Raw genomic sequence first — 25591 nt, 5'->3', positions numbered from 1 at the left:
GGGGGAACACTCACAGGAAGGAAGCAGGTACTCTTTAAATATGCAGATTGGGTGCCATGGCGTCATCGTGAGGACAGAGTTTAGTCAGAGGCCTGAATGGGGGAGCAGTGATAGGCTCCGTGTCAGGATCGCGGGCCAGAAGAGGCCCAGGCAGGTAAGTAATTAAATTTAATTTGAGGTTACCTTGTGGGCCAGGAGAAGAAGCCTTGAACATCCCTTGCTCTGGGCTCCCCCCGATCACATCCAGAGCCCCACTCACCAGTCACCTGGGTCCCCAGCTGTGGCCTCCTACCGCTGATTTCCTGCTCCCTTCCACCGGCCAGATAGTTGATCTGGCAGAGTTCCAGCGAGTCAACTAGAATATTTATGGTAATGAGGCCCGGCTGTTAAGATCGGATGTGCCTCCACATCCCTGGACTCCCCAGTTTCGCCACCCGCTTCAGGGCTCATGCGCATGGTACCCATCTGCCGCCCCCCCCATTCAGATTGGGGCCTTAATGTGGAAATATAAAAAATATTTTCAACAATCCCAGACCACACATGAAAGTCTACTGTTTAAAGCTGCACCACATTCAAGAAAAGTTGTTTTGCAAAACCCTTCTCTGCTGATTTGCAAACACAGAACACGCTCCTATAAATAAAATCGAAGCACACCCATTTTCACACGACAAGATTGTAGTGTAGCAACAAATGGCTTTCTGGCTCTTTTCCTTTGCCAGAAAATAAAGATTTTCAAACATTTATTCACAAAGACAATGGCTGCGATTTTACGAACCTCAGCGGGCAACATCGGTGGCGGGTCCCGACCCCGCTGCTGCCTCCATCCCAGCCTCTGAAATGAATTTCCCCTGATTAGGCTTGTTAAGTCCACCCAGCACGTTTGCCGGCCAATTAGAGGAAGCGAGTCTGGTGACGTCATTTGATGACGCGTCATCAGCCAGTTTCCTTAAAGGGACTATGGCCAACTTTTTTTTGACATTCGTGCTGTCAGTGTTCTACAGCAGTGAGGTGCTGCAAACACTGACAAGCACTGCACAAAGGTGCAGGGCTGCATCCAGACTCTCCCATGACTCCCTCCATATGCTTATGGAGGGAGCCACAGTACACAGGGAGGTCCTCTTCCCTTCCCATGGGCAGAAGAGACCTCCCTAGGAGATCAACACAGCCTGGTTGCACATTGCAGAGGAGGGCACAAGCAGGGGTGTGGTCAGGAGGACCAGGCTTCAGTGCCGCAAACATTTCAATGATCTCAGTAGATCAGGAAACATTAGTACAAAGCCACACTCAACCTCATCCTGCTGTGCCTCTCATCACATCCCCATCACTCTGCCTTCCCTACCCTACTCCTGCACATCATTACTCACACCAACTTACCTTGCACCTCCACCCATCCCTCTCTATCTATATTATCACATCCACATCTCACTAGCCATCCCTCACACTCACCCTCATCCTAGTGCAATCATACCAACTAACAACACACAAGGGTAGGCACTTGGGTATTTTATGCAATGCTCATGTAAAGTTTCTGTTAATGTGGTGTCAAACATTGAAACCTTTATTTTCAACACTTTGCATTCTTGGACAGGTCTGTGTGCACCTTTGGAAGTGGCTTAGTGAGTTGCAGTGAATGGTGAGACATAACGGTATCCCCGCAATGGTCATGAGTGTGAAAGGAATGGCTTGGGCATTGTAGGGATGCTTTGTGGTGTTGGTGTGGGGTGGTGCCAACCTGGCACATCATGTGGCAGCCAGGATGTACAGTGTCAAGTGAAGTAAATCTGGCCATAGTGAGGCCATCCCTGGCATCCCAGGCAGCAATGTGGTCGGGTGCTGATGCCGTGTCCTGTGCAGCATCAGTTGATTGTGAAGAAGGTTGGTGTTGCTGGTGTGCCTGGCAATGCTGGTGTTGGGGCTGATCGTGGTGGGATTCTGAGGACCAAGGTGAGAGAGTTTCAAGGGCATCCATGCTGATGGAATAGATGGCAGGTGAAGTAGAGATGACAGAAGCGATCTGTCAATCGTGGGAGAGGTAATGAGGTCAGACTGGATAGAGACTTGCAGCATCCTGAATCTGTCGTGAAAATGCAGTTTAGAGAAACTAGTGGTTAAGGGAACATATCTCAATCAGCTGGGAGCTTTGACTTGACATTTGAAGCTGTCAACTCATCAGCTGATTCAATGGCCACTGACCTCCCACCTCAGCTTCACAGGCGAGGTCTAGGCTCAGCGGGAAACCAGTGGGCGACCTGTCAAATCCAAAAAACTGGGAAAAAAACATTGATAAGTGGCTGTAAACAAGCCACTAATGATTTTAACTGCCTCCCCCGCTGCTGCGGGTCGGGTCTGTTCAGCGCTGACTGACCCAACATTTGGTAAAGGCGCATGGCGGCGGGTTCACAGTGGGGTCCCGCTGGGGAAACACTTTCCCACCCAACCCGCCACCGATCACGCCGCTGACCCCCCCACTGCAAAATCCAGCCCAATGTTTCTTTAATAGCGCAATTCCAAAACTTTGTTTGCTTATTGTTGGATCAACAACTGGCAACTCCATTGGTCCATAATTACTACATTTAAGCCATCATTATTTTTTTCATTGTTAAGATAGGAAAAATAAATTTTCTAGTCATGTCATTAGAAGATGGAGACATTCTAACAACATTCTGCTGGTGTCTCCATTGCATAACGTATCCTTTATTATAACCAGCCTCTGGAACTGGATTGTTTCATGGAATAAAACTGAAACAACCTGGCTTAATTAGATGGCATGTGGGACTTAAACTTGTCTGTGTTCTCAGCAGCCACCCCAAATCTGGCAGAACAGTCACAGGATAGTAGAGGCAAAAATATTGGGGTTGCTCAAAGTAGAATTAGATGCTGTGAGGGAAGAATTAGGGTAGTAGATGCTGATCTTTTCTCATCACTGATGTTTTATTTTATTTTATTTTAATTGATTTTATTTTATTTGGCCTTTCAAAAGTGGGCTCCTCGCTGACATCTATCTACACCTATTAAAATCAGTCAAAATCCTGTGACCTGTAAACATTTCCTGTAGGCTTTTCAATGTTAATTGTGTCCACATCCATGTTACATCTGGTGACATCTGCCCAGTAATACTTTTAATAGGATTTACTTATTAATGTGATGTTGTGTGATGCTGGAATACTTTAAAATTGCTTTGGGTCTGTATGCAGTTAGTTCCAGGCTCTTGCTACTGGTGACACCAGGGAGCACTATATCCCTCCTCTTGGCTCCGAATCTGTCATAGAATCATACAGCACATAAGGAGGCCATTTGGCCCATCATATCTGTCCTGCTCTTTGTTAGAGCAATCCAAAACTAATTCAAATACCTGCAGCCCCCCTCCAACCCATGCTTGCTCCATAGCCTGTATCTTCCTCTGCCTCAAATATTTATCCAATAATTCTCTTAAAAGACACAATGGTCCCTGTCTCAACCACTCCCTGTGGCAAAGCATTCAGTGCTCCTACAACCCTTTAGGTAAAGACATTTCTTCTAACCTCTTTCCACACTCTGTTATAATATTAAATTGATGACCCCTCATCACTGACTTCTCAACCAGAGGAAATAATCTTTTCCTATTCCCTCTATCAAAATCTTTCATAATTTTAAAAACCTCTGTTAAATCTCCTCTCATCTCCAGTGGATATAGTCCTGGTATCTCAAGTATTTCCTTATAACTATTATTTCCCATCCCTGGCATCATCCTGGTGAATCTATGTTGTATGCCCTCTATGCCTTTAAAATCTTTTCCATAACAAAGCACCCAAAACTACACACAGTAATCCAAGTATGGCCTAATCAGTGTTTTGTATTAATTTATTATTGTTACCCTTGTGCTCTCTGTCCTGATTTAGAAACCCAAAATGCTATTGGCTTTTTTATGGCTTTATCTACCCATATATACACACACAGATAAAGCGATAGAGAAGGCCAATAGCACTTTCAGGGAATTATGTGTTTGAACCTTAGGTATCTCTGCTCATCCGCACCCTTCAATATCTTTCTGTTAAGCGTATACATCCATTCCTTGTTTTTCCTCCTAAAATGTACTAGCTTACACTTATTCACATTATATTGCCACCTGTCTGCCTAATCCACTAACCTGTCGTTTTGAAGTCTCTTACAGTCTTACTTTTGTGTCACCAGTTTTTGAGATTGTGTTCCATATATCAAGCCCATTATATTGCCTGGACTGGAACCAGTAGAAGTAATCAGTGTTGCAGGGAGAATGCAGGTTTAATCCCTGGTCTGTGCTGAGTTAAATGATCTTAGCCAGATAGTAGTAGGAGCACTAAATTTGTCCTCATCACACCTGAGTTAGTGAGAGGGGAAAAAACCCACAATCCAGGGTTCCTGCTCCTGATTGCCACCTAGTGATCTCCACTGGAAAGGGTTTGTGTACAAATGTTGGGTGAGGACATGCTCAATTGCTGCTTTTTATTTTACCCTAATCGTCTATGGTGGAATAACCTACTCACTGTATTAGCTCACTTGGCCAAGGTGCTGGAGAGTGGCTGACACTCATGGAAATGTGCACCAGCACCTATCTGTGAATGGAGAGAGAAGGGGAGAATACTGGACTTTTTTTGAAAAGGGGAACAAAAGAGTAGGGGAAACTAATATGTAAAAGAGCTTAGCTCAGAAGGTTATAGGTTCAAACCCCAATGCAAGAATTGAGTGCAGAAGCTTAAGCAAAGTTCCGAGAGATTGCTGCATTGTCACAAGTGCCATCCTTCAGGTAAAACTGGAGACCTCAAGCTCCACCCTATGCAAGTTCCAATTCCTTTAGAATTCCACTGTCTGAATCACAATAAACAAGAAAAGTTATCCAAATTAAACAGTTGTGACTATATGGTCCTGATCTTTCTTAGTCAGTTTAATTACCTCTATTCTGTTGAACTCATCAAAGCAGGCCCAGGCCCCAGCTTGGGCAAGACCCTTGAAGAATTTCCCCATGGCTTTATAATCCAGACCATCAGAGCAGTTGAAAACTACACACTGTAAAGACAGAGAAAACGTGAGTGAAGTAGAACATCAAACCCAACAGCAACATCTAACATAAGACAGCTTTGTGATTGAGATCATTACAGATGGCATATTTATGGTAATTTAGTGGACCAGAATTTGCTGGGAAAATAACGGCGAGTTAATTGCACATTCCATTATAAGTGTGCAAAAGAAACAGCAACTTGTGGCGAGGAAGAGACACAGCATGAGTGGCGAATCGCCACAAATCGCTGGACGATTTGCGCCACGCCATTAACTTGTTTGCCATCAATCTCCCCCATGAGTTTCAAGGAATTGTTGCATTTGTGCGGTTAAAACAATTTAAATTCGCCACAGGAAGTTAGGACTGGTATTTAACGACGAGATTTATGTTCCTGTAATTCCACTCAACCTCAGAGGCCCCGAAAGGGAACTCCCGAAAGGAGTCTCACTCCAGCAGGAACAAAATTGTTCCTAGAGGTTTTTTAAAAATGTTATGTTTATGCATTTTTTTTTCTTACTTTCCTATGGTTAAGGAGATAGACTGTTTGTCCTGTCGTTGACCTCGTACTTCCAGCAATTTGCAGCACAAATAATTTTAGAGCTGAAGAATGAGGAAAAAAATCCAACTCATGGGGCATGCCATGAGATAGAAACATAGAAACATAGAAGATAGGAGCAGGAGTAGGCCATTCGGCCCTTCGAGCCTGCTCCGCCATTCAACGAGATCATGGCTGATCATCCAAACCCTGGCACCCGGTCCCTACACCGACAGCCATCCCACCCAAGCCCTATCCCCGTAACCCCACGTATTTAATCCCCCCTAACACTAAGGGTCAATTTTTATCATGGCCAATCAACCTAACCCGCACATCTTTGGACTGTGGGAGGAAACCGGAGCACCCGGAGAAAACCCACGCAAACACGGGGAGAATGTGCAAACTCCACACAGACAGTCACCCGAGGCCGGATTCGAACCTGGGTCCCTGGTGCTGTGAGGCAACAGTGCTAACCACTATGCCACCGTGCTGCCCCGCTCCAGCAAATTCTGAGCCATTCCAATTTAATTCTCATTAGCCTGCACTATACTAATAATAATCACTGCCAGAGCAAATCGCCTGCCTGTTGTAGAACCTGCATGATTTTTATTCTTTCCACTCTACCAGATTACCATCCAGGTGGTGAAGATGAACATTTACCCTAGTAAACAAAGATCTTTCTCTTCTCTTTTAATTTTGAAATGAGAGGCCACATCACAAGACTACTACACATGATCTAATTGGTCATGTGCTGGAAGTGGAACTGCCTTAAGTTTCCATTCAAAGGTTTGTTTTTTTATTTTAAAATGGAATATTATATCCTTATCCCTTCAAGGGCGCTTTTATAATTTGTTTTGTTAGTGCTACTCCTTCTGGCTCTCATCTTCCTCCAGAAGAACTGACCGACATGACACTGAAACTAACGCATCCTACACGGATTGCTGCCCGCTTACACCTGCCATGCTAAAAATATCCATCTTTGAGCAGCAGCACAACTGCTGAAAATCAGTTTTCTAAAAATTCTATATTTTATTTGGCAGATTCGCAATATGAGCAGTTCTTCCACAACAATAGCAATTAAGAAAACCATTCCTTTAAAATTCAGTTACGTAAGCATCCTGGGGTCTTTAAGTGAGATTTGCCAGTTCTTTGTGGTATTGAAGTGCTCCATCCAAGGGATGGGGAGGAGAACAAGTAGCAGATGGAAAAACTGACAGGACCACCAGACCTGTCTCAGCAGAAGACATCTGCTATTAACTGATCATGAAACAACATTAATGCTGGGAGTGGAGAAACCACAGCCTGAATGGTCATATTCTCCTAGCTGAAAGATGAAGCATATTGACTGCCTGCAGCTATAAGGATCTGAAATGTAAAAATGGAAGGACAGTGACATCAATAAAAATGGAAAACGGAGATGGGGAGGGGTAATGCGTAAACAAATAGAAATAGGAGAGGACATTGATACATGAAGTAACTAAAATTTGTGTTTAAGGTTTTGTTCATGTGTATTACGTTAACAGGAGGTAGTAAATTGATCAAAATGTTGGACGCCCGCTCCGTAGTTGCGATTAAGAGGACTTGCTTGTATAAAAGGTTGTATATATATATATATGTTTAACCACTATCAAAAAGTTGAGAAACAAGACATGAAAGACAAGGTTAAAGGAAGTTTGTAATGTACAAAACTAAAATGGCTGTCTAGACAGGGTTGATTGGAACTAGTCACAATCTACCTGCTTGTACAAAAGAAGTAACTTGAGCTTGTTACGAGAACAGGAACTGTCATCTTAAGAAAACATGTTACTGAACAAATCATCGGGCCAGAGACAAAGGGCGGTTGTTGACTAAGCCAAGGCCGCAGTCACAGAAGGTCCTGGAACCAACTGATAACAGAAATGTGATTAATGTCATGCTTTATATTTGTCTTTCAGACGTTGATAGCTTTGCACCCATCCTGAGGGCGGGATGCAATTTGTGTGTATAAATGTAAAACATAACCAAGGTATCGGGGGAGTCGAATCTGAGAAGGGTCTCGGAAGGTTCTCCCCAGGCCTGCGAAAATTAAAGGATCGTTTTGAACCATCACTCAAAGTCTGTAATCTGTACCCAACTAAGCGTCGACCTTGTATATCACTTGGTCCGCTTCTGGCTTACATCAATACATATACAGGAAACTTTGTGTTATCCGGAGGCTAAGTGTCCGGCAAGCTCGAGCCACCGGCAAAAATCAGGAGCCGTTTTGTTAGTTTTTTTTTCTTCTCGTGGCATTTTTTTCCTTCTCGTGGCTTTTTTTTCCAACAGTCAGGCTCTGGAAAGTCTCTCTGAAGCTGTTGCTAAGCTACAGAGACGCTTCCAAGGTACGGGCCGACTGTTTAGAAGCTGTTGCTAAGCAACAGTGTTTGTTGTCAGATACGGAGATGAAAAGCTCCGTATGCTTCAACATTAACGCTGGTGTGTCCGGTAGTTTTGAGGGAATGGCAACAGCTCGGTCCCGTCGGTGCCGGATAGCACAAAGTTTCCTGTAAATAAAAAAATGGGGTTAATATAAAAACATAAAGCAGCAAGCACATATGCAGCATCCCTTATTAATAGTTACCTGTTTGGCTACAGCTTTTGCTAAATCTTTTGTAGTTTCTGTTTTGCCAGTTCCTGCAGGTCCTTCTGGGGCACCACCAAGATTTAATTTTAAGGCCCCCATCAATGTCCTAGGTGCATCATAAGGAAAGCACAGTAAGCTTAATCAGGTGACTAAAGATAACTTAATATGCAATAATTAGTAACTTAGTAACCTATCTCTATAACCTCCTCCAGCCCTACAAGCCTTCGATATCTCTGCACTCCTCCAATTCTGGCCTCTTACACATCCCCGATTTGAATCACTTCATCACTGGGGGCCATGCTTTCAACTGCCTTGGCCCTAAGCTCTGGAATTCCCTCCCTAAAACTCTCTGCCTCTTTAATTCTCTCTCCTCCTTTAAGATGTTCCTTAAAACCTACTTCTTTGACCAAACTTTTGGTCATCTGTCCTGATATCTCCTTCTGTGGCTCGGTGTCAGAAGTGTTTTTATTGCCATCGCTCTAGTTAAGCGACTTGGGACGTTTTGCTACGTTAAATGCGCTATATAAATGTAAGTTGTTGGTGTTGTTAATCTCATGGATTCTCTAAATTACCTACACTTAATATTTATTGTAATTGTTTTTTTAAATGAGATTTACACTTAGTATGCCTCAATTTGCATGGGTTTAAAAAGAGGTTGTTAAGCCAGTTACAGAAAAAAATGCTCTATTGGCCCAGAAATTAGGTTCGGGGGCTTGCCGCGCGTGCAAGCCCCCGATGTGCACTCACCCGGCGCGCCGACATCTGAAGCCTGGGCCTGCTTGGAATTCCTGTCACTGGCCCGGTTCAGATGTCGGCGCGATGTGCTTGCCTGATCCAGCGGCGTAGTTAGTGCGAGTTGCCGGCTGGGATCAGGTGAGCACTGTGCGGCCAGTCAGGGGAGGGGAAACTTCATTCATGAGTTTGATAGTAAGAACTGTCAAACTCATGAAAAGTACGGACGCCCAAAAGACTAGTTTAACTTTAAATAAAATTTTTAAAAACATCCCAATAATTAAATAAACTATAAATAACTTTAAAAATCTATTTTAAACAATTAATCAAATTTTTGAAAAAAAAAAAAAAAAATCGGGTCTAAAACTACATTTACCTTACTGTAAAGTCCTTAAAAACAATAAAGCTGTGGAAAAAATGTTATAATTTTAAGTAATAGATCACTTACCTTAAAGAATGAAGTCTTTACCTCTCCTTCTTACATTCGTAAAAAGGAGAGGCCCTTACACACGCGCAAACCTGTGGAAAAAAAGGAATTTCAGCGCGCACGCGCAGACTCCTGCGCACACGCGTTCGTCCTCTGAACCCCTTGGTTCAGAGGACAGGAAATGCCGGTTTCCCGCGCATGCGCTGTGCATGCTGAAATCCGGCACTTCCAACGGGCCCACGCGTGAGTACCCCGTCCGTACTCGCGCGTTGGGACCGGAATTACTGGCCCAATATATTTATACCCTTTTATATTATCTAATAATTGGATTAGTTCCCATTGACGCTGAATCTGCTCTGTTTACACTGCGTTTGTTACTTTGAATCAACTTCACTTGCAAAAGATTATGCCACCTATAGTCAAGTTCCAAATGGCAGGCTGCACCTACATTCTGATGGTGTGCACTGTTTATATTTGCCACCAGCTGCATTTTGGCTGGAGACAGTGAGGGAAAATCCTATTCTAGGAGGCTTTTGCTGCCTCAGATCTTAAAAGCAGAGGAACTGTTGCCATCAGAAGCAACCCTGTAGTATAAAAAGGAACATTATTGAAAGGGAATCTCATCGAAATCTATAAAATTCTGTCAGGCCTGGACAGACTAGATGCAGGAAGGATGTTTCTGATGGCCAGGGAGTCCAGAATGAGGGGTCATAGTCTAAGGATAAGGGGTAAGCCATTTAGGACTGAAATGAGGGGGAATTTCTTCACCCAGAGAGTGGTGAACCTGTGGAATTCTCTGCCACAGAGGGCGGTGGAGGCCAGTTCATTAAATATATTCAAGAAAGAGTTGGATATATTTCTTAAGGCTAAAGGGATCAAGGGAGAAAGCAGGGACAGGGTACTGAATTTGGATGATCAGCCATGATCTCATTGAATGGCGGAGCAGGCTCGAAGGGCCGAATGGCCTACTCCTGCTCCTATCTTCTATGTTTCTATGTACCTCTGGGTACACATGCACTGAAAAACAGAATTCATGTTGTTCTGTCAACCTGCTTTGCCCTTAGCCTTAAGAACACTTGCAACTATTGCTGAGATATTGCCAAATACTGACAGCTTTGTACCAGGAATTTGGTGCTCACTGGGAGCTGAACTGAGACTTCCCAACTTACTTCAATTCCCACCTGTTATCAGGTCAGAAAAGGAGGAGACCTGCATTCCCTGCCTGAACTGAAATTGATCCAAATTTTCAGGTGAAAGATCAGTGTTGAGGACTACGTTCAAAGAAAACATCCTAACACCTGTTTTGTTTCCAATTATAGCCACACAAAAAATAGGCATTTAATTGAATCCGATCTACACATTTATGAAACTAAGGCCTAGAAATTCAGTTGTTTGCGCCAGCCGCTAGCGCCTTAGGAGGAGGAGAAGTGGGGTGCTAAGCGGCTAGCGCCCGGGTGCAGCGCGATCTGTGCCTCTCGCGAACTTCAAATCAAATCAACTTTTATTGTCATTGTTAGTGCACAAGTGCAGTACAACGAAATGTAGGCTTGCGGCTCCCGAGAGTGTACATTTGGATTAAGACATTTAAACATTCAACATACATTTGGCTTGTAGTATATTAACATAAACATAACCATAATAAAGTGCATTGGCAGATGTGCAGGCTTTAGAGTTTATTTGTGGAGTTCAGTAGGATGACAGCCCTGGGAAAGAAGCTGTTCCTAAATCTGGTCGTACGGGTGCGAATGCATCTATAGCGTCTCCCAGATGGCAGGAGGCCGAACAGACTGTGGCTGGGGTGGGTAGGGTCTTTGATGATGGACCATGACCTCCGTAGACAGCATTTCTGGTATATGTGCTCTATGGTCGGTAGCCGGGTGCCGGTAATGCGTTGGGCAGTTTTGACTACCCGCTGCAGGGCTTTCCGGTCATAGTAGCTACAGCTGCCATACCATACTGTGATACAGTTTGTCAGGATGCTCTCTATAGTGCAGCGGTAAAAGTTAGAGAGGATCAGGGGTGACAGGTTACATCCCTTCAGCCTCCTTAGGAAATATAGGCGCTGCTGGGCCTTCTTCACCAGAGAGGAGGTATTGAGGGACCAGGAGAGGTCTTCCGTGATGTGGACTCCGAGGAACTTAAACTTCAGTTAAGATTTAGCGGCGGCGCAAAACCTTTACGCGCGCTCAGCTGCGCGCGCAGATCCTGGCGTCATTTCATGGTGCAATGCCCTTTGTGTGCCCCGAACCGGAAATTCAGTGGCGCCGGCCTATTGTGCGCCTGGCGCCCCTAGCGACTGGTAGAGGGGAACGGTTCCCAGTCGCTGCGGGGCGCGGGGGGGCGCTAGTTAAAGGGGACTCCTCCTGCAGTATAAATGGCAGCCATTTTGCACCACTCCTTCTTTGTGAGAGACGGATCTTTGGAGAGAGACAAAGGTAGAGAGCTTTCTGGTTTGGCGCAACACTCGCACAGGTACTTGTGGCTTCAGGCCACAGCTTTGCACTTGTCTTTAACTTCAGTGTCATAGCATTGATTGGAAACATATAATGGGGGCTGCAATGGGTGGAAACGTTGGGCTTCTCCATTGCATTCAAAGGGCTCAGAGACGCCATCAGAGAGTGCCAGTCATGGCCAGACGGAGAAGGGGCAACAGGCGTCGGCAAAGGAGGCCTTACCCACCCAGGGTATACCGCCAGCAGTTCTCATATCTGAACATGTCTGAGGAGCAGTGTGTTCAGAGGCTGCGATTCAGAAGGGCGGTGGTCACTGAGATCTGCCACCTGCTTCACGGAGATCTGCAGCCACAGCTGAAGAGCAGGACGTCTCTGTCGGTGGCAGTGAAGGTGACGGTGGCTCTCAACTTCTATGCCACCGGCTCCTTCCAATCCGCTACTGGGGACATTTCCAACATCTCCCAGTTTGCGGTACATTGCTGCATCTGCCAGGTGACCAATGCCCTTTTCAGAAGGAGACATCAGTTCATCTCCTTCCCCATGACCGTTGACAAGCAGCAAGAGTGTGCAATGGGCTTTGCAGCATTAGCGGGCTTCCCCATGGTGCAGGGCGCCATTGACTGCACGCATGTGGCTTTGCGGGCACCTCTAGAGAATGCCGAGGATTACCGCAACCGAAAGGGCTACCATTCGCTCAATGTGCAGTTGGTGTGTGACCACAGGCAGCTCATCCTAGCTGTCAATGCCCACTTTCCAGGCAGCAGCCACGATGCCTTCATCCTGCGCCAGACTTCTGTGGCAGACATGTGCGAGGCCCAGCCTCACCCACGAGGATGGCTTCTCAGGGACAAAGGCTATCCTTTGTGCACCTGGCTGATGACCCCGCTCCGTGCGCCCAGCACCCCTGCTGAAGAGGGATACAATGACAGCCATCAAGCAACCAGGAACATCATTGAGCAAACAATCGGCGTGCTGAAGCAACGGTTCCGCTGTCTGGATCGTTCCGAGGGAGCCCTACAGTACTCGCCTGAGCGAGTCTCCCATTTTGTTGTCGTGTGCTGCATGCTGCACAACCTGGCTATCCGCAGGGCTCAGCCACTGCCAGCAGACATTGGAGGACCACCAGAGGAGGAGGAGGAGGAGGAGGAGGACCAGCACAGGAGGGAGGCAGAAAGTGCAAGGGCCGCCCGTCGGCGGCTTATTGCAAGTCGGTTCTAGGCCCCCTCTCAGGGAATGGCTTGTGCCAATGGCAGAAGATGAATGTAGCCGCTCCACAAGCCCTCAGCCGAGCAGGGCAACCAGGACTTCCAAAAGAAAGCATGGACAGTGCGATTTAAGAATTTTTTTTACTGTGATACCTCTGTGCCCTTCCCACATGACAAACTAATGGAGAGAAACCCCCCCCCCCCCCCCCAAAAACACAAATACACCAGTCTCGGCCTTTACAAGTGAAACAAATATATCAGTCTCGGCCTTTACAAGTAAAACAAATATACCAGTCTCGGCCTTTAAATATGAAAAAAATACACCAGTCTCGGCCTTTATATGTGAAACAAATATACCAGTCTCGGCCTTTAAATATGAAACAAATACACCAGTCTCGGCCTTTATATATGAAACAAATACACCAGTCTCGGCTTTTATAAGTAAAACAAAACATTTGGCCACACCTTCTACTTTTTCCCCTGCGAGGGTGATCCGTTTCGCTTCCGTGACTGGCCCCTACCCACCCTGCAGCTCCTCCTCAATGGGACCCCAGTGGCTGCAGCAAGGCTGGGGGAAGGCTGCTGAGGGTCAGATGATGAGATGGCAGATGCCCTTGGGGGTCGGCCTGGACCAGCTCTGGGACTGGAGGGGCCGGCTGCTGACTGCTCCAACTCTGCTTGGGCGGCAGCAGTCTGTCCAACAGCTGGTGGCAGCTGTAATGGAGGAGAGACAGTGTTGGCTGCAGGAATGCTGCCAACCTGACAGATCACAGGCACTCCCTGGTCGGCTGATACATTGGCACGCGCACGGGCCAGCACTGCAGCATGCGCAGCAATCTGCTGAGGCACAGACTGCTGGGCTGCTGCGGCACAGCGAGTGCCCAGGCGATGCCTGGCCGATCCAGCGAGTGTGGCAGCAGTTAGTGCCCGTGTGGCCCTGGTCTGTGTCTGCACGACAGCAGCCAGTGAATGCACGGCACGACTGAGCACTTGGCTAGGAGCCGCCTGTGAAGCAGCGAAGTCCTGCTGACTCCTAGCCTGTGCTGCCGCGATGTCCTGCAGACTCCTGGCCTGTGCTGCACTGAATTGTTGCAGACTCCTGGCCTATGCTGCCCCGAATTCCTGCACACTCCTTGCCAGTGACTCTATGGAGTCAGGCATCCTTGCCACTGCAGCCATGAGCTCAGTGTGCCTGCGCTCAGCCTGGGCGCCCATTTCCGCTAGGAGCCGCACCTCCTCTGCGCTCACCGTAGCAGGACTGGAGGCCGCACTCACCCTCCAGGGAGAAGGCCGCCGAGCTTCCCCACCCCTCCTGCATTGCTGCAGCCCGCTGGTCCCCGGAGCTTCACTATCCTCCGACCCTTCCCCCCTGCTCCCCTCCAGGGAAGACGTGTCACCATCATGGCCATGGGCTGCCTTGGCTGAGGGTGTCCCTGATGGGCTGGCTTCCTCTTCCTCCTCCTCTATGTCTGACTCGGACACAGTGCCAGCTTGAGGGGCCGCCTCCTCACCTGGCGAGTCACCATCTGAAAGCAGGGAGGCACAAGAGTTGCTTTAGAGTGAGGACAGGGCGGCAGCGAGGGAGGCATGAGTGCTGCTGTGCACTGCATTGGTTCGATAGTGGCAAAGGTTGCTGGTGTGAGGCGCAAGTGGAAAGGGAGAGGTCAAAAAGGTGATGACCTTACCATTGATGCCCAGAACAGGGTCAGCATCTCCAGTGGCGACGGGGCCACTCAGCCGGCCTGCCATGATCCGCTCCACTCGCTGCTCAAGGTCGCTCAGCTGTTTCAGGTCAGGACGGCCTCCCCCGGTCTGTCGCTGCTGTCTTCTGTTATGCGCCAGCTTGGCCTGCAAGAGAAAGGACCGCCTCTAAGTACAGTGTCAAGCCCTGATCTTGCCCGCACTGCCTCCCATGTTCGATTAGCCCTGACAGTGTCAAGCCCTGATCTTACCCGCACTGCCTCCCATGGTCGAATAGCCCTGACAGTGTCTAAAGTCCTGATTGCACAAGTGCTTTTCATGACAGTCCCATAGCTGCTGGATGAGGGCTGGCCATTGGGGCTTTCAGACCTGTTTGGCCATAAAGTGAGGTGCACATGCAGGGACGAGGAGGATACTGGAAAGGGTACTCACCCTGACAACCCGAGTGAGGTCGTTGAATTTTTTCCGGCACTGGGTTGGTGTCCTGCCAACCACGCTGTTGGACGTGACCCTGTTTGCCACATCCCTCCATGCTTTCCGATATTCGGCAGGCAGCGGCCTCCTGCCACCCTCAGGGAAGAGGATATGGCGCCTGCAGTCCACTGCGCCAACCAGCAGCCTCAGGTCACCCTCGCCGAAGCGCTGCGCTCTCTCCCTGGCCCTCTCCATTCTCCTGGGCGTGGAGCTGTTCCAGAAGCAGTGTTCAGGCCTTGCCTCAGGGCTGCAGTGTGCAGGGCGTGGCAGCCAAGCAATTCCACCCCCACCCTTTAAGTACTGACCGGCGCCTGACTGTCTGCCCTCAATGAGCACCTCGCCGCACCTGCGCTGCGCCCGCCTTCGGTGTTTGCGCCCCGGATCGCCGGATGATAGTCGTGCATCGCCTGCTTTAGCATAGCAGCAACCTCTTGGGGCGATGCAACTGAATATCGGCGAAGGTGGCGCTAAGTTGCGCCGGGCGCAAAAGTTAGCGAACGCCATGCTGTAGCGCCCCAAACGTGGCTATACTGAATTTCTAGGCCTAAATGAACTTGGGAAAGATTTGAGATTTCTGAAAGGCATATTTGGTGGATCTCATTTTCTTTAACAGTTTCAAACTAAGACTTAAACAGGAAGAAAGCTAAATCTACCTTTCTTTTTTAAATAGGACAGATGTGTACGGACAGGTAGATCCAGCCAATTTGCAGCCTGCACACCAACATATGGTGGAAATCTTCATTCAATGACAGACTTTGTTAAGACACAATAAATTACCGTGTGAAATTTATTAAATTTGCTATACAAGACGACCAAAATGCCTATTCAACAATTACTTCCTTGAAAATGTGAGGTTCAGTTTCTTTCAGAAGAATAATCTGTGCTTTATTGTACCTGTAACATCGATCAGTGAGGGGCGTTATGACAAGTCGTGCAGAGTTACCCAGGTATTCATAACCATATGTCAGAACTGTAGTGATCATACGCACAATAACATCACTCTCTTCCCAGTAGTATCTCAGCTGGCAAATCCACATGAAATCATTGAGGCTTGATACTTTAGCGTCTGCCAGTTCAGCAACCACATCACGTGCTGCAGGAACAGAACACACAATAGGATATATCATGCACCATTAAAATATCTTTCTCCTCTCATTTTCTCCCTTCCCTTCCTCTCCTGAAGGCACTGATTCCCTCACAGGGGTACAATTCCATATAGGCGTTCGCACTCCAGGACATTACTCCAATGGCCATTATTTACGTGAGAGCCGCAACCACAAGAGTTTGCAGGACCTCACCCATCTAATCCTGTCCTCACCTGGCCATTACACGTACACACTACTAGAAGGAGCTGCTATAAAGCAATCAGGGGCAGGAAGCAAGGCCAATTTTGCTTCCTTAATCCAAGGCACTGTGGCCAATTATTGCACTCCTGTCACTGCCCTGGGTGCCTAGCGGAGACCAGGGATCAAACCTGGGACCTTAGTCATCTGCATGCCTCACAACAGTATAGCATTGTAGTGGCCATGATACTGGACTAGCAGCCCAGAGGTTATAAGTTCAAATCATAAAATATGATAATGAAACTGGTTCAGTGATTCCCTTCAAACAAGGGAACCTGCTATGTTCACATTATGTAACTGACTCTTAATACCCTCAGTTGTCAGGGCAACTAAAATTGGGCAATAAATGTGGCTTTACCAGTATTGCCCACATCCCGAGAATACATTTTTTTTTAAGATCATGTGGCATTGTTGAAACAAGCACTTACTGTTATTTCCTCATTAACGAGAGGCTGTAAGCAATTATTTACCATGTACATCAATGACAGTGAGTGCTCCAAGAGTCATGCGTTCTCCACCAGATAGCTTTCCTCGCACTAGTTCCACAATTTCATTGATTTGTTCATTGCTTTTCGCTAGATAATCCTTCAAAGTAATAGTAAAAGTGTGAAGTACTGATCTAATAATTGGTGTAATAATTGAGACAAGGTGCAATTTTCAAAAAAAAATTACTCAAAAGTTAAATTATTTTATTCCCCATTTTACGTTTCCCCTCACTACCTGAACAGGACAGTTTAGTCAAGCCACCTATTCCCGGACTTCTCCAATTTTACAAATAACCCATTAGCTGTAATACAATATTGCTGCTAGAAGTGCCTCAGAGACTCAATTATTTAAGGGTGCATTTACACTACAACTTTAAAGCTAGTGTGAAGCGCTTTCAGCTTTGCATCAATGCTAAATCTGTGTAGTGGAGCTCAGGTGTTAAAGCCTGATCTGACTCCAAAGTGAAGAGGAGCGAGACTCCTTCCTCCAAGGAGTCTCAATTAATTTTGTTCCGCTGTCAGGTCAGGTCCTGATGGCAGCTTCAGGCTGCATTTACATCATTACTGCATTTATATTGTAATTGCTTTGCATCAACAGTACAGTTGCTGTGTGAATGTATCTTAACGGCAAATGTTATTAATTTTCTGATAACTGCACAACTTTGTTAGATAAAGTAGGACCCATTTATTGTGGCAGCAATTCACAGGTGGCTGCTTTATTGAGGGCATCAGGTGTACTATTTTGCTGCATAGCCAGGGTACATCCCCCTGTTCTCCTTATGTTACTCATACTCAGCGTCACCGTTTCACAATAAATGTATCATAGCCCTGTTCTTTACAAAGGAATTTGCAAACCTTTGTAGGAAAATCATGGTAAGGTTTTCCACTTGAAAATTAGCATGCATATTCCAATGACCGTTTGTAAACAAATGGGAAACCCGACCCCAACCCACCAAGACCACACCTACTTCTGGTTTAACCGAGTTGAGCTGGGGGTCGGGCGAGTAACCCGCTCTCAGGATGCGGGTCGATCATTATAATATGTTAATGAGGCTGCGGCCTCAGATTTTAAGCAGCTATTTGGATTTAAACGGCTGCGGGCCGAGTTTCCCAGGCCTCGGGAAACCTGGCAGCTAAAGGGAGGCAGGAACTAGATGCAAGTGCCTTTCCAGCACTGCTCATGGACCAGGAGAAGCAGACGTGCTTCCCCCAGGCTCCCCAAGCTAACCTGCCACAATCTGCCACCCTCCCTGCGCTCTAAAGACCTGCCCTATGATCAGCCAACCCCACCTCCCCCACCCCGTCCCCATGATCAACTGACCTCCTCCCCACGATCTCCAGACACACCCGCGATCCGATCTCCAGACCACCCCACCACCTCCCCCATGATCAGCTGACCTCCTCCCCACGATCTCCAGACACCCCCGCAATCCGATCTCCAGACCACCACCCCCCGCCGCGATCTCTCCTTCCCTCCTCTACATTTCCTGACTGCAGCCTTGTACAGCAGGCTCTCTTGCCCGGCAGCGGCTTATCACAATCTGGCTGGCTGCCAGGCGAAAAACTGGGTACCAAAATTCTAATGAGGTGCTGCCTTTCCCATAATTTCCGGCCTCTGACAGTCGCCCCTGCTCCCTCCCCGCCTCCCTGTAAATATTGGGGCCCCAGTAAATTATGAAAATGTTATTGTACTACAACCTATTATAAGTTGTGCCATATAAATCTATTAGAGTACATACATATAGGAAACATGTGCAAGTTTCAGCTTACTGGTAAAGTCCCATCTCTAATTGCATCAGAGACATCACTGGTCCAGTAGATTGTGGACACGGATATCACCACCTGTCCAGGCCATTGAAGAACCCATTTTCTACGAGGAAGCTTCAAACACAAAGAATACTTAAATTATTTTCAATCGCAAATGAGAAAAATTATTTATGTTTGTGGTGCACAGAAAACCAATGTCTAGGCAAAATTCATTTTCTCAGATATATGCAATGTATATTTCCCATACTCCAATGTTTTTCTACTTACCTCTCAGAAGAACCATGTCCCAACCAGTTGGAGCTGTCATAACATGCCATGTGGTATCAAGAAACGGCTGAGTGCACTGCATATAGCAAAGGCTATGGGCCCCGACAACATCCTGGCTGGCGTACCGAAGGATTGTGCTCCAGAACTAGCCGTGACTCTAGCCAAGTTGTTCCTGTACAGGTAAACACTGGCATCTATCCGACAAGGTGGAAAAGTGCCCAGGTATGTCCTGTCCACAAAAAGCAGGACAAATCCAATCCTGCCAATTAATGCCCCATCAGTCTACCCTCAATCATCAGCAAAGTGATGGAAAGTGTCGTCGACAGTGCTATCAAGCGGCACTTACTCACCAAAAGCCTGCTCACTGATGCCCAGTTTGGGTTCCGCCAGGACCACTCGGCTCCAGACCTCATTACAGCCTTGGTCCAAATATGGACAAAGAAGTTGAATTCCAGAGGTGAGGCGAGAGTGACAGCCCTTAACATCAAGGCAGCATTTGACCGAGTGTGGCATCAAGGAGCCCTAGTAAAACTGAAGTCAATGGGAATCAGAGGGAAAACTCTCCACTGGCTGGAGTCATACCTAGCACAAAGGAAGATGGCTGTGGTGATTGGAGGCCAATCATCACAGCCCCAGGACATCGCTGCAGGAGTTCCTCAGGGCAGTGTCCTAGGCCCAACCATCTTCAGCTGCTTCATCAATGACCTTCCCTCCAACATAAGGTCAGAAATGGGGATGTTCGCTGATGACTGCAGTGTGTTCAGTGCCTTTCGCAACTCCTCAGATAATGAAGCAGTCCATGCCCGCATGCAATAAAGCCTGGACAACGTTCAGGCTTGGGCTGATAAGTGGCAGGTAACATTCGCGCCACACAAGTGCCAGGCAATGACTATCTCCAACAAGCAAGAGTTTAATCACCACCCCATGACATTCAACGGCATTACCATCGCTGAATCCCCCACCATTAACATCCTGGGGGTCACCATTGACCAGAAACTTAACTGGACCAGCTTATGTTCTTATGTTCCACCATCTACAAGGCACAAGTAAGGAGTGTGATGGAATACTTTCCACTTGCCTGGATGAGTGCAGCTCCAACAACACTCAAGAAGCTCAACATCATCCAGGACAAAGCAGCCTGCTTGATTGGCACCCCATCCACCACTTTAAACATTCACTCCCACCACCACCAGCATACCGTGGCTGCAGTGTGTACCATCTACAAGATGCACTGCAGCAACTCACCAAGGCTTCTTTGGCAGCGCCTCCCAAACCCACGACCTCTTCCACCAAGAAGGGCAAGAGCAGCAGGCGCATGGGAACACCACCACCCCCAAGTTCCCCTCCAAGTCACACACCATCCTGACTTGGAAGTATATCGCCGTTCCTTCATCGATGCTGGGTCAAAATCCTGCAACTCCCTCCCTAACAGCACTGTGGGAGTACCTTCACCACACGGACTGCAGCGGTTCAAGGCAGCGGCTCACCACCACCTTCTCAAGGGCAACTAGGGATGGGCAATAAATGCTGGCCTTGCCAGCGACGCCCACATCCCATGAACAAATTTTTAAAAAAATAATCTAGTCTGCATTGGAACATTACAATGTCATGACCAGTATTGGAGATACTGCTATTTATACTCATTTGCTGAAGGATTATAGAATCATACAGTTCAGAAGGAGGCTATTGTGCCTGTGCCGGCATGTTGAGACTGAATTAGCCAATAATCTAATGGTAAGGGACCATCTAGCTAACAGTGACCATAACATGATTCAATTTGATATTAGGTTTGAGACGGAGAAGGGTGAATCACGAAACAAGATTTTAAATTTAAGTAAGGTGGATTTTGGAGGGATGAGGCAGAAATTGACCACAGTGGACAGAACTATTTAACAGATTTATTGAATTGAATTTCACAGCTTACCATTGGATATTTGGACTCAATATTTGGGTTACTAGTCCAGTACCATAACCACTACACTACTGGACACCTTTATGGATAGAACTATTAATGGATAAAACTACAGACAAACTGTGTTCAAAGAAGTGTTTGGTAGAATGCAAGAACTGTACATACCCCTAAAGGGCAAGAGCTTTACTTGTGTAATTTAACAACCCTGGTCAACAAGAGATATGAGAGTTAATAGAAAACTAAAAGAAAGGGCTTATACGAATGCAAAGAACAGTTGAGATCCCATGGACTGGGAGGGATAGAAACAGCAGCAAAGGGATACTAAGAAAGTAGTAAGAGCTGCAAAAAGGAATACCTGAAAAATCTTTAGTGTTGTCCTTGATATCCCTGAAGGATTTTACAAGTATGTTAAGGAAAAGAGGATGACGAAGAGCCACTTAAAGACAGATGCAAATTATATTGTTATTGAAAATCAGGAAAAATGGCAGACTTGATAAATACCTACTTTGTATCGGTCTTCAGAGGATAGGGATAAAGTACCAGAGATATGAGGAAAAGTAAAAATAAATCAAGGGGAGGAACTTACTCGATTTAATACAAGTAAAAAAATGGTAATTGAGAAAATAATGAGACTAACAATAGACAAATCTCCAGGGTCTCATGGTTTCCACCCCAGTGCATTAAAAGAAGTAGGTGAGGAAATTGTAGATGCTCTAGTCATGATCTTCCAAAACTCTCTCGATTCAAAAATTGTCCCCTTGGATTGAAAAATTGCCAATGTCACTCCACTATTTAAAAAGGGTAAGAGAGATAAACTAGGAAATTATAGGCCCATTAGTCTAACGTCTGTTATGGACAAGTTACTAGAGTCTGTTATTAGGGACAGAGTGACTGAACACTTGGACAAACATGAACTGATCAGAGAGAGCCAGCATGGATTTGTAAAGGGTAAGTCATGTCTAACAAACCTAGTTGAATTTCTTGAGGAGGTACCTATCATGGTTTATGGATGTTATTTATATGGATTTCCAGAAGGCATTTGATAAGGTTGCACATAACAGATTAAAAGTAGCGACACAGGTAAACAAGGCCATAAAAAAGCAAACCAAGTACTAGGGTTTATTTCTAGAGGGATATAATTGAAAAGTAGTGACGTTATGCTAAACTTGTATCGAACCTTGGTTAGATCACACTTGCAGTACTGCGTACAGTTCTGGTCACCGTATTATAAAAAGGATATAGAGGCACTGGAGAGTGTGCAGAGAAGATTTACAAGGATGATACCAGAAATGCGAGGGTATACCTATCAGGAAAGGATGAACAGGTTGGGTCTCTTTTCTCTTGAAAAAAGGCTAAGGGGTGACCTAATTGAGGTCTTTAAAATTAGATACAGAGTAGATACAGAGAGAGTGTTTCCACTTGTGGGGAAGAGCATAACTAGAGGACATCAACGTAAGACAGCCACCAAGAAATCAAACAGGGAATTCAGAAGAAACTTCTTTAACCAGAGGGTGGTGAGAATGTGGAACTCGCTACCACAGGGAGTAGTTGAGGCAAATAGTATAGATGCATTTAAGGGGAGGTTAGAAAAGCATATGAGGGAGAAGGGAATAGAGGGTTATGCCGATAGTTAGATGAGGAAAGACGGGAGGAGGCTCGAGTGGAGCATAAACGCCAGCATGGACTGGTTGGGCTGAATGGCCTGCTTCTGTGCCGTATATCCTATGTAAGCTGGGGTTGTTCTCCTTGGGGCAGAGAAGGTTGAGAGGAGATTTGATGGAGCTGTTCGGGATCATGAGGGGTCTAGCCGGAGTGGATGGAGAGAAACTGTTCCCATTGGCGGAAGGATCGAGGACCTGAGGACACAGATTTAGGGTGATTGGCAGAAGAGCCGGGGCAACTTGAGGAGAAGCCTTTTTTACGCAGCGAGTGGTTAGGATCTGGAATGCACTGCCTGAAAGGGTGGTGGAGACAGACTCAATTGTAGCTTTCAGGAGGGAATTGGATAGGTACCTGAAGGAAAAAAAATTGCTGGGCTGCAGGGAAGGGGCAGTGGAGTGGGACTAGCTGAAGTGCTCTTGCAGAGAGCCGGCACGGGCTCGACGGGCCGAATGGTCTCCTTCTGTGCTGTAACCATTCTATGATTCTATGACTGTTATCAAAAATGAGAGCACATGGAATTGGAGACAACTTATTGACATGGGTAAGGAATTGGTTTGGCAGTAGGAAACAAAGAGTAGGGATAATGGGCATGTACTCAAATTGGCAGGATGTGACTATGGTGTCCCCCAGGGATCTATACTGGGGCCTCAGCTTTTCACTATATTTATAAATGACATAGAGGAAAGAATAGAGAGCTATATATCCAAATTTGCTAACGACACCAAGTTAAGTGGCACAGTAAATAGTGTTGACGGGAGCACAAAGTTGCAAAGGGACATTGATAGATTTAGTGAATGGGCAAAACCGTGGCAGATGGAGTTCAAATGTGGGGAAATGTGAGGTCATCCACTTTGGACCCAAGAAAGATAGATCAGAGTATTTTCTAAATGGTGAGAAGCTAGGATCTGTGGAGGATGGAAAGATTTTGGTGTCCAAGTACAGAAATCACTAAAAGCTAGTGGACAGGTACAAAAAATAATTTAAAAGGCTAATGGAATGTTGGCATTTATCTCGAGGGGGCTGGAATAAAAAAAGGGTAGAAGTTATGTTACAGTTATGTAAAGCTCTGGTTACACCCCTTTTAGAGTACTGCATTCAGTTCTGGTCACCTTACCTCAGGGAGGATATATTGGCATTGGAGGGGGTGCATCCCAGATTCACCAGAATGATACCGGGGCTAAAAGGGTTAAATTATGAAGACAGGTTGCATAAAGTAGGCTTGTATTCCCTTGTGTATAGAAGATTAAGGGTGATCTAATTGAGATGTTTAAGATGATTAACGGAGTTCATAGGGTAAATAGAGAGAAACGATTTTCTCTTGTGGAGGAGTCCAGAATAAGGGGGCATAGCTTTAAAGTAAGAGCTAGGCCATACAGGGGTGATGTCAGGAAGCACTTCTTCACACAAAAGGTAGTGGAAATCTAGAACTCTTTCCCCCAAAAAGCTGTTTAGGCTAGGTCAATTGAAAATTTAAAAACTGAGATTGATAGATTTTTGCTAGGCAAGGGTATGAAGGGTTACACGGAACCAAGGCGGGTAGATGGAGTTAAGATACAGATCAGCCATAATCAAATTGAATGGCGGAACAAGCTTGAGGGGCTGAATGGCCTATTCCTGTTCCTATCCAATTAGTCCCACATCACTGCTCTTTCCCCATTACCCGGCAATTTTTTTCTTTTCAGGTATATATAGAATTCTCTTTTGAAAGTTACTATTGAAACTGCTTCCATCTCCCTTTCAGGCAGTGCATTTCAGATCATAACCATTCGCTCCACTTGCAACCCAGTGGAATGCTGCAGGAAGTAGATATGATGCATATCAACTCATCCTGCACATTGTGAGCTCCAGATTTCTCAAAATCTCAGACCATTATGCAGACACAGACATGTGAGAAATGCATGATGCAGCATCCATATATCCAAATAAGTTTCAGAGAGAGCCGGCATCCCCCAGTTATGTGCATAACAGGTCAGCCATTATTGAATGCACTTGACTCTCACTGGCAGGTTAGTAAAGCAAGTGCTCATTCTTTGTTATTTCAAATAAGATCAGAATATTGTTTGTTTAAGTCCTTAATGGCCAATATAAACAGAAGTTAAAATATCATCTAGATCACTTCATCAAGGTTTTGTTTTCGTTTGCATTGTCAACACCATTCCATCTTTAAAAACAAAAAAGTTAGCTCAATGGATAGTTCAACAAGTTTATCTGATGAATAATCCAGCTATACCGACCAGGGAGGTCCCAAATTCTGTGCTGAGTTAGTGGATCTCGGTCAAGGCAGTGGGATGGTATTACAATTGGCCTCAGTGCCCTGGGTTAGGGAGGTGAACATTGGCCAGTGTTTTTTATTCTTGATTATGCTGTAGTGCATCCTGCTGGAAATGTGCCTGTTGGATGAGGACAGGATCAGGCTCAGCTGTGATGATCCCATGATTAAATAGGCTGTCCACACTCACCATCAAGGCCCCGATGCCCAGTGTCCATGGGGATATACCTCAGCAAGAATTCAAAGCTTTCAGTGGCTGGGTGCCGGGGGGGGGGCAGGCAGAGAAGAGAAGGAAAGAAAAAAAACTTGATAGCGATAAGTTACTCATAGAAAAAGGAAAATATAAATTAGTTTTGCTAGACCAGTGCCATGGTATGTTTGGTATGCAAGCACACTGTGCCTTGGAATTGTAGGATAAATGTTTGTGTCCCCGATTCTGACCTTAGCCTGCCTGTCATGGAAGGAAGTCAAACATGTATGAGGTGCCTGCCCAAAAATGAGATAGAAAATCAAAAGGTGTACACCTGCTAATAGCTGGTTATGTATAGGCCCAGGCCTGAAAGCGGGTTATCTGCTCACCCTCTTGGTGACAAGAGCAGGTTTGTAAGAGGAACCCAAAAAACGCGACTTGTTTTGGGGTGGAGATTCCCGAATACACACACATTCTGAACGACAGCTGAGAAGACCATCAATGCTACATTATGACCAATCAGCACAGAATGCTGATGTGTGATTCAAGTTTG

At 46.2% G+C, this 25591-nt stretch overlaps 1 protein-coding gene across 1 annotated transcript in view; it reads right to left on the bottom strand.

The window, feature by feature from the left end:
- dnah3 (dynein axonemal heavy chain 3) overlaps nucleotides 1-25591 on the bottom strand; it is a 336640-nt gene that overhangs the window by 156052 nt on the left and 154997 nt on the right. The window contains exons 25-29 of the mRNA XM_086000753.1: nucleotides 18742-18852; nucleotides 16957-17071; nucleotides 16038-16236; nucleotides 8149-8257; nucleotides 4909-5022 (exon numbers count right to left, since the gene is read on the bottom strand). Of these exons, the coding sequence (XP_085856879.1) occupies nucleotides 4909-5022; nucleotides 8149-8257; nucleotides 16038-16236; nucleotides 16957-17071; nucleotides 18742-18852 (648 nt within the window). The remainder of the gene's footprint in view (nucleotides 1-4908; nucleotides 5023-8148; nucleotides 8258-16037; nucleotides 16237-16956; nucleotides 17072-18741; nucleotides 18853-25591) is intronic.

This window comes from Somniosus microcephalus, chromosome 11, assembly GCF_052327205.1.
Source record: "Somniosus microcephalus isolate GS21.2 chromosome 11, FLI_Smic_1.0, whole genome shotgun sequence".
NCBI lineage: Eukaryota > Metazoa > Chordata > Chondrichthyes > Squaliformes > Somniosidae > Somniosus > Somniosus microcephalus.
Note: the sequence above shows the minus strand (reverse complement) of the source record. Positions and strands in the feature narration are given on the sequence as shown.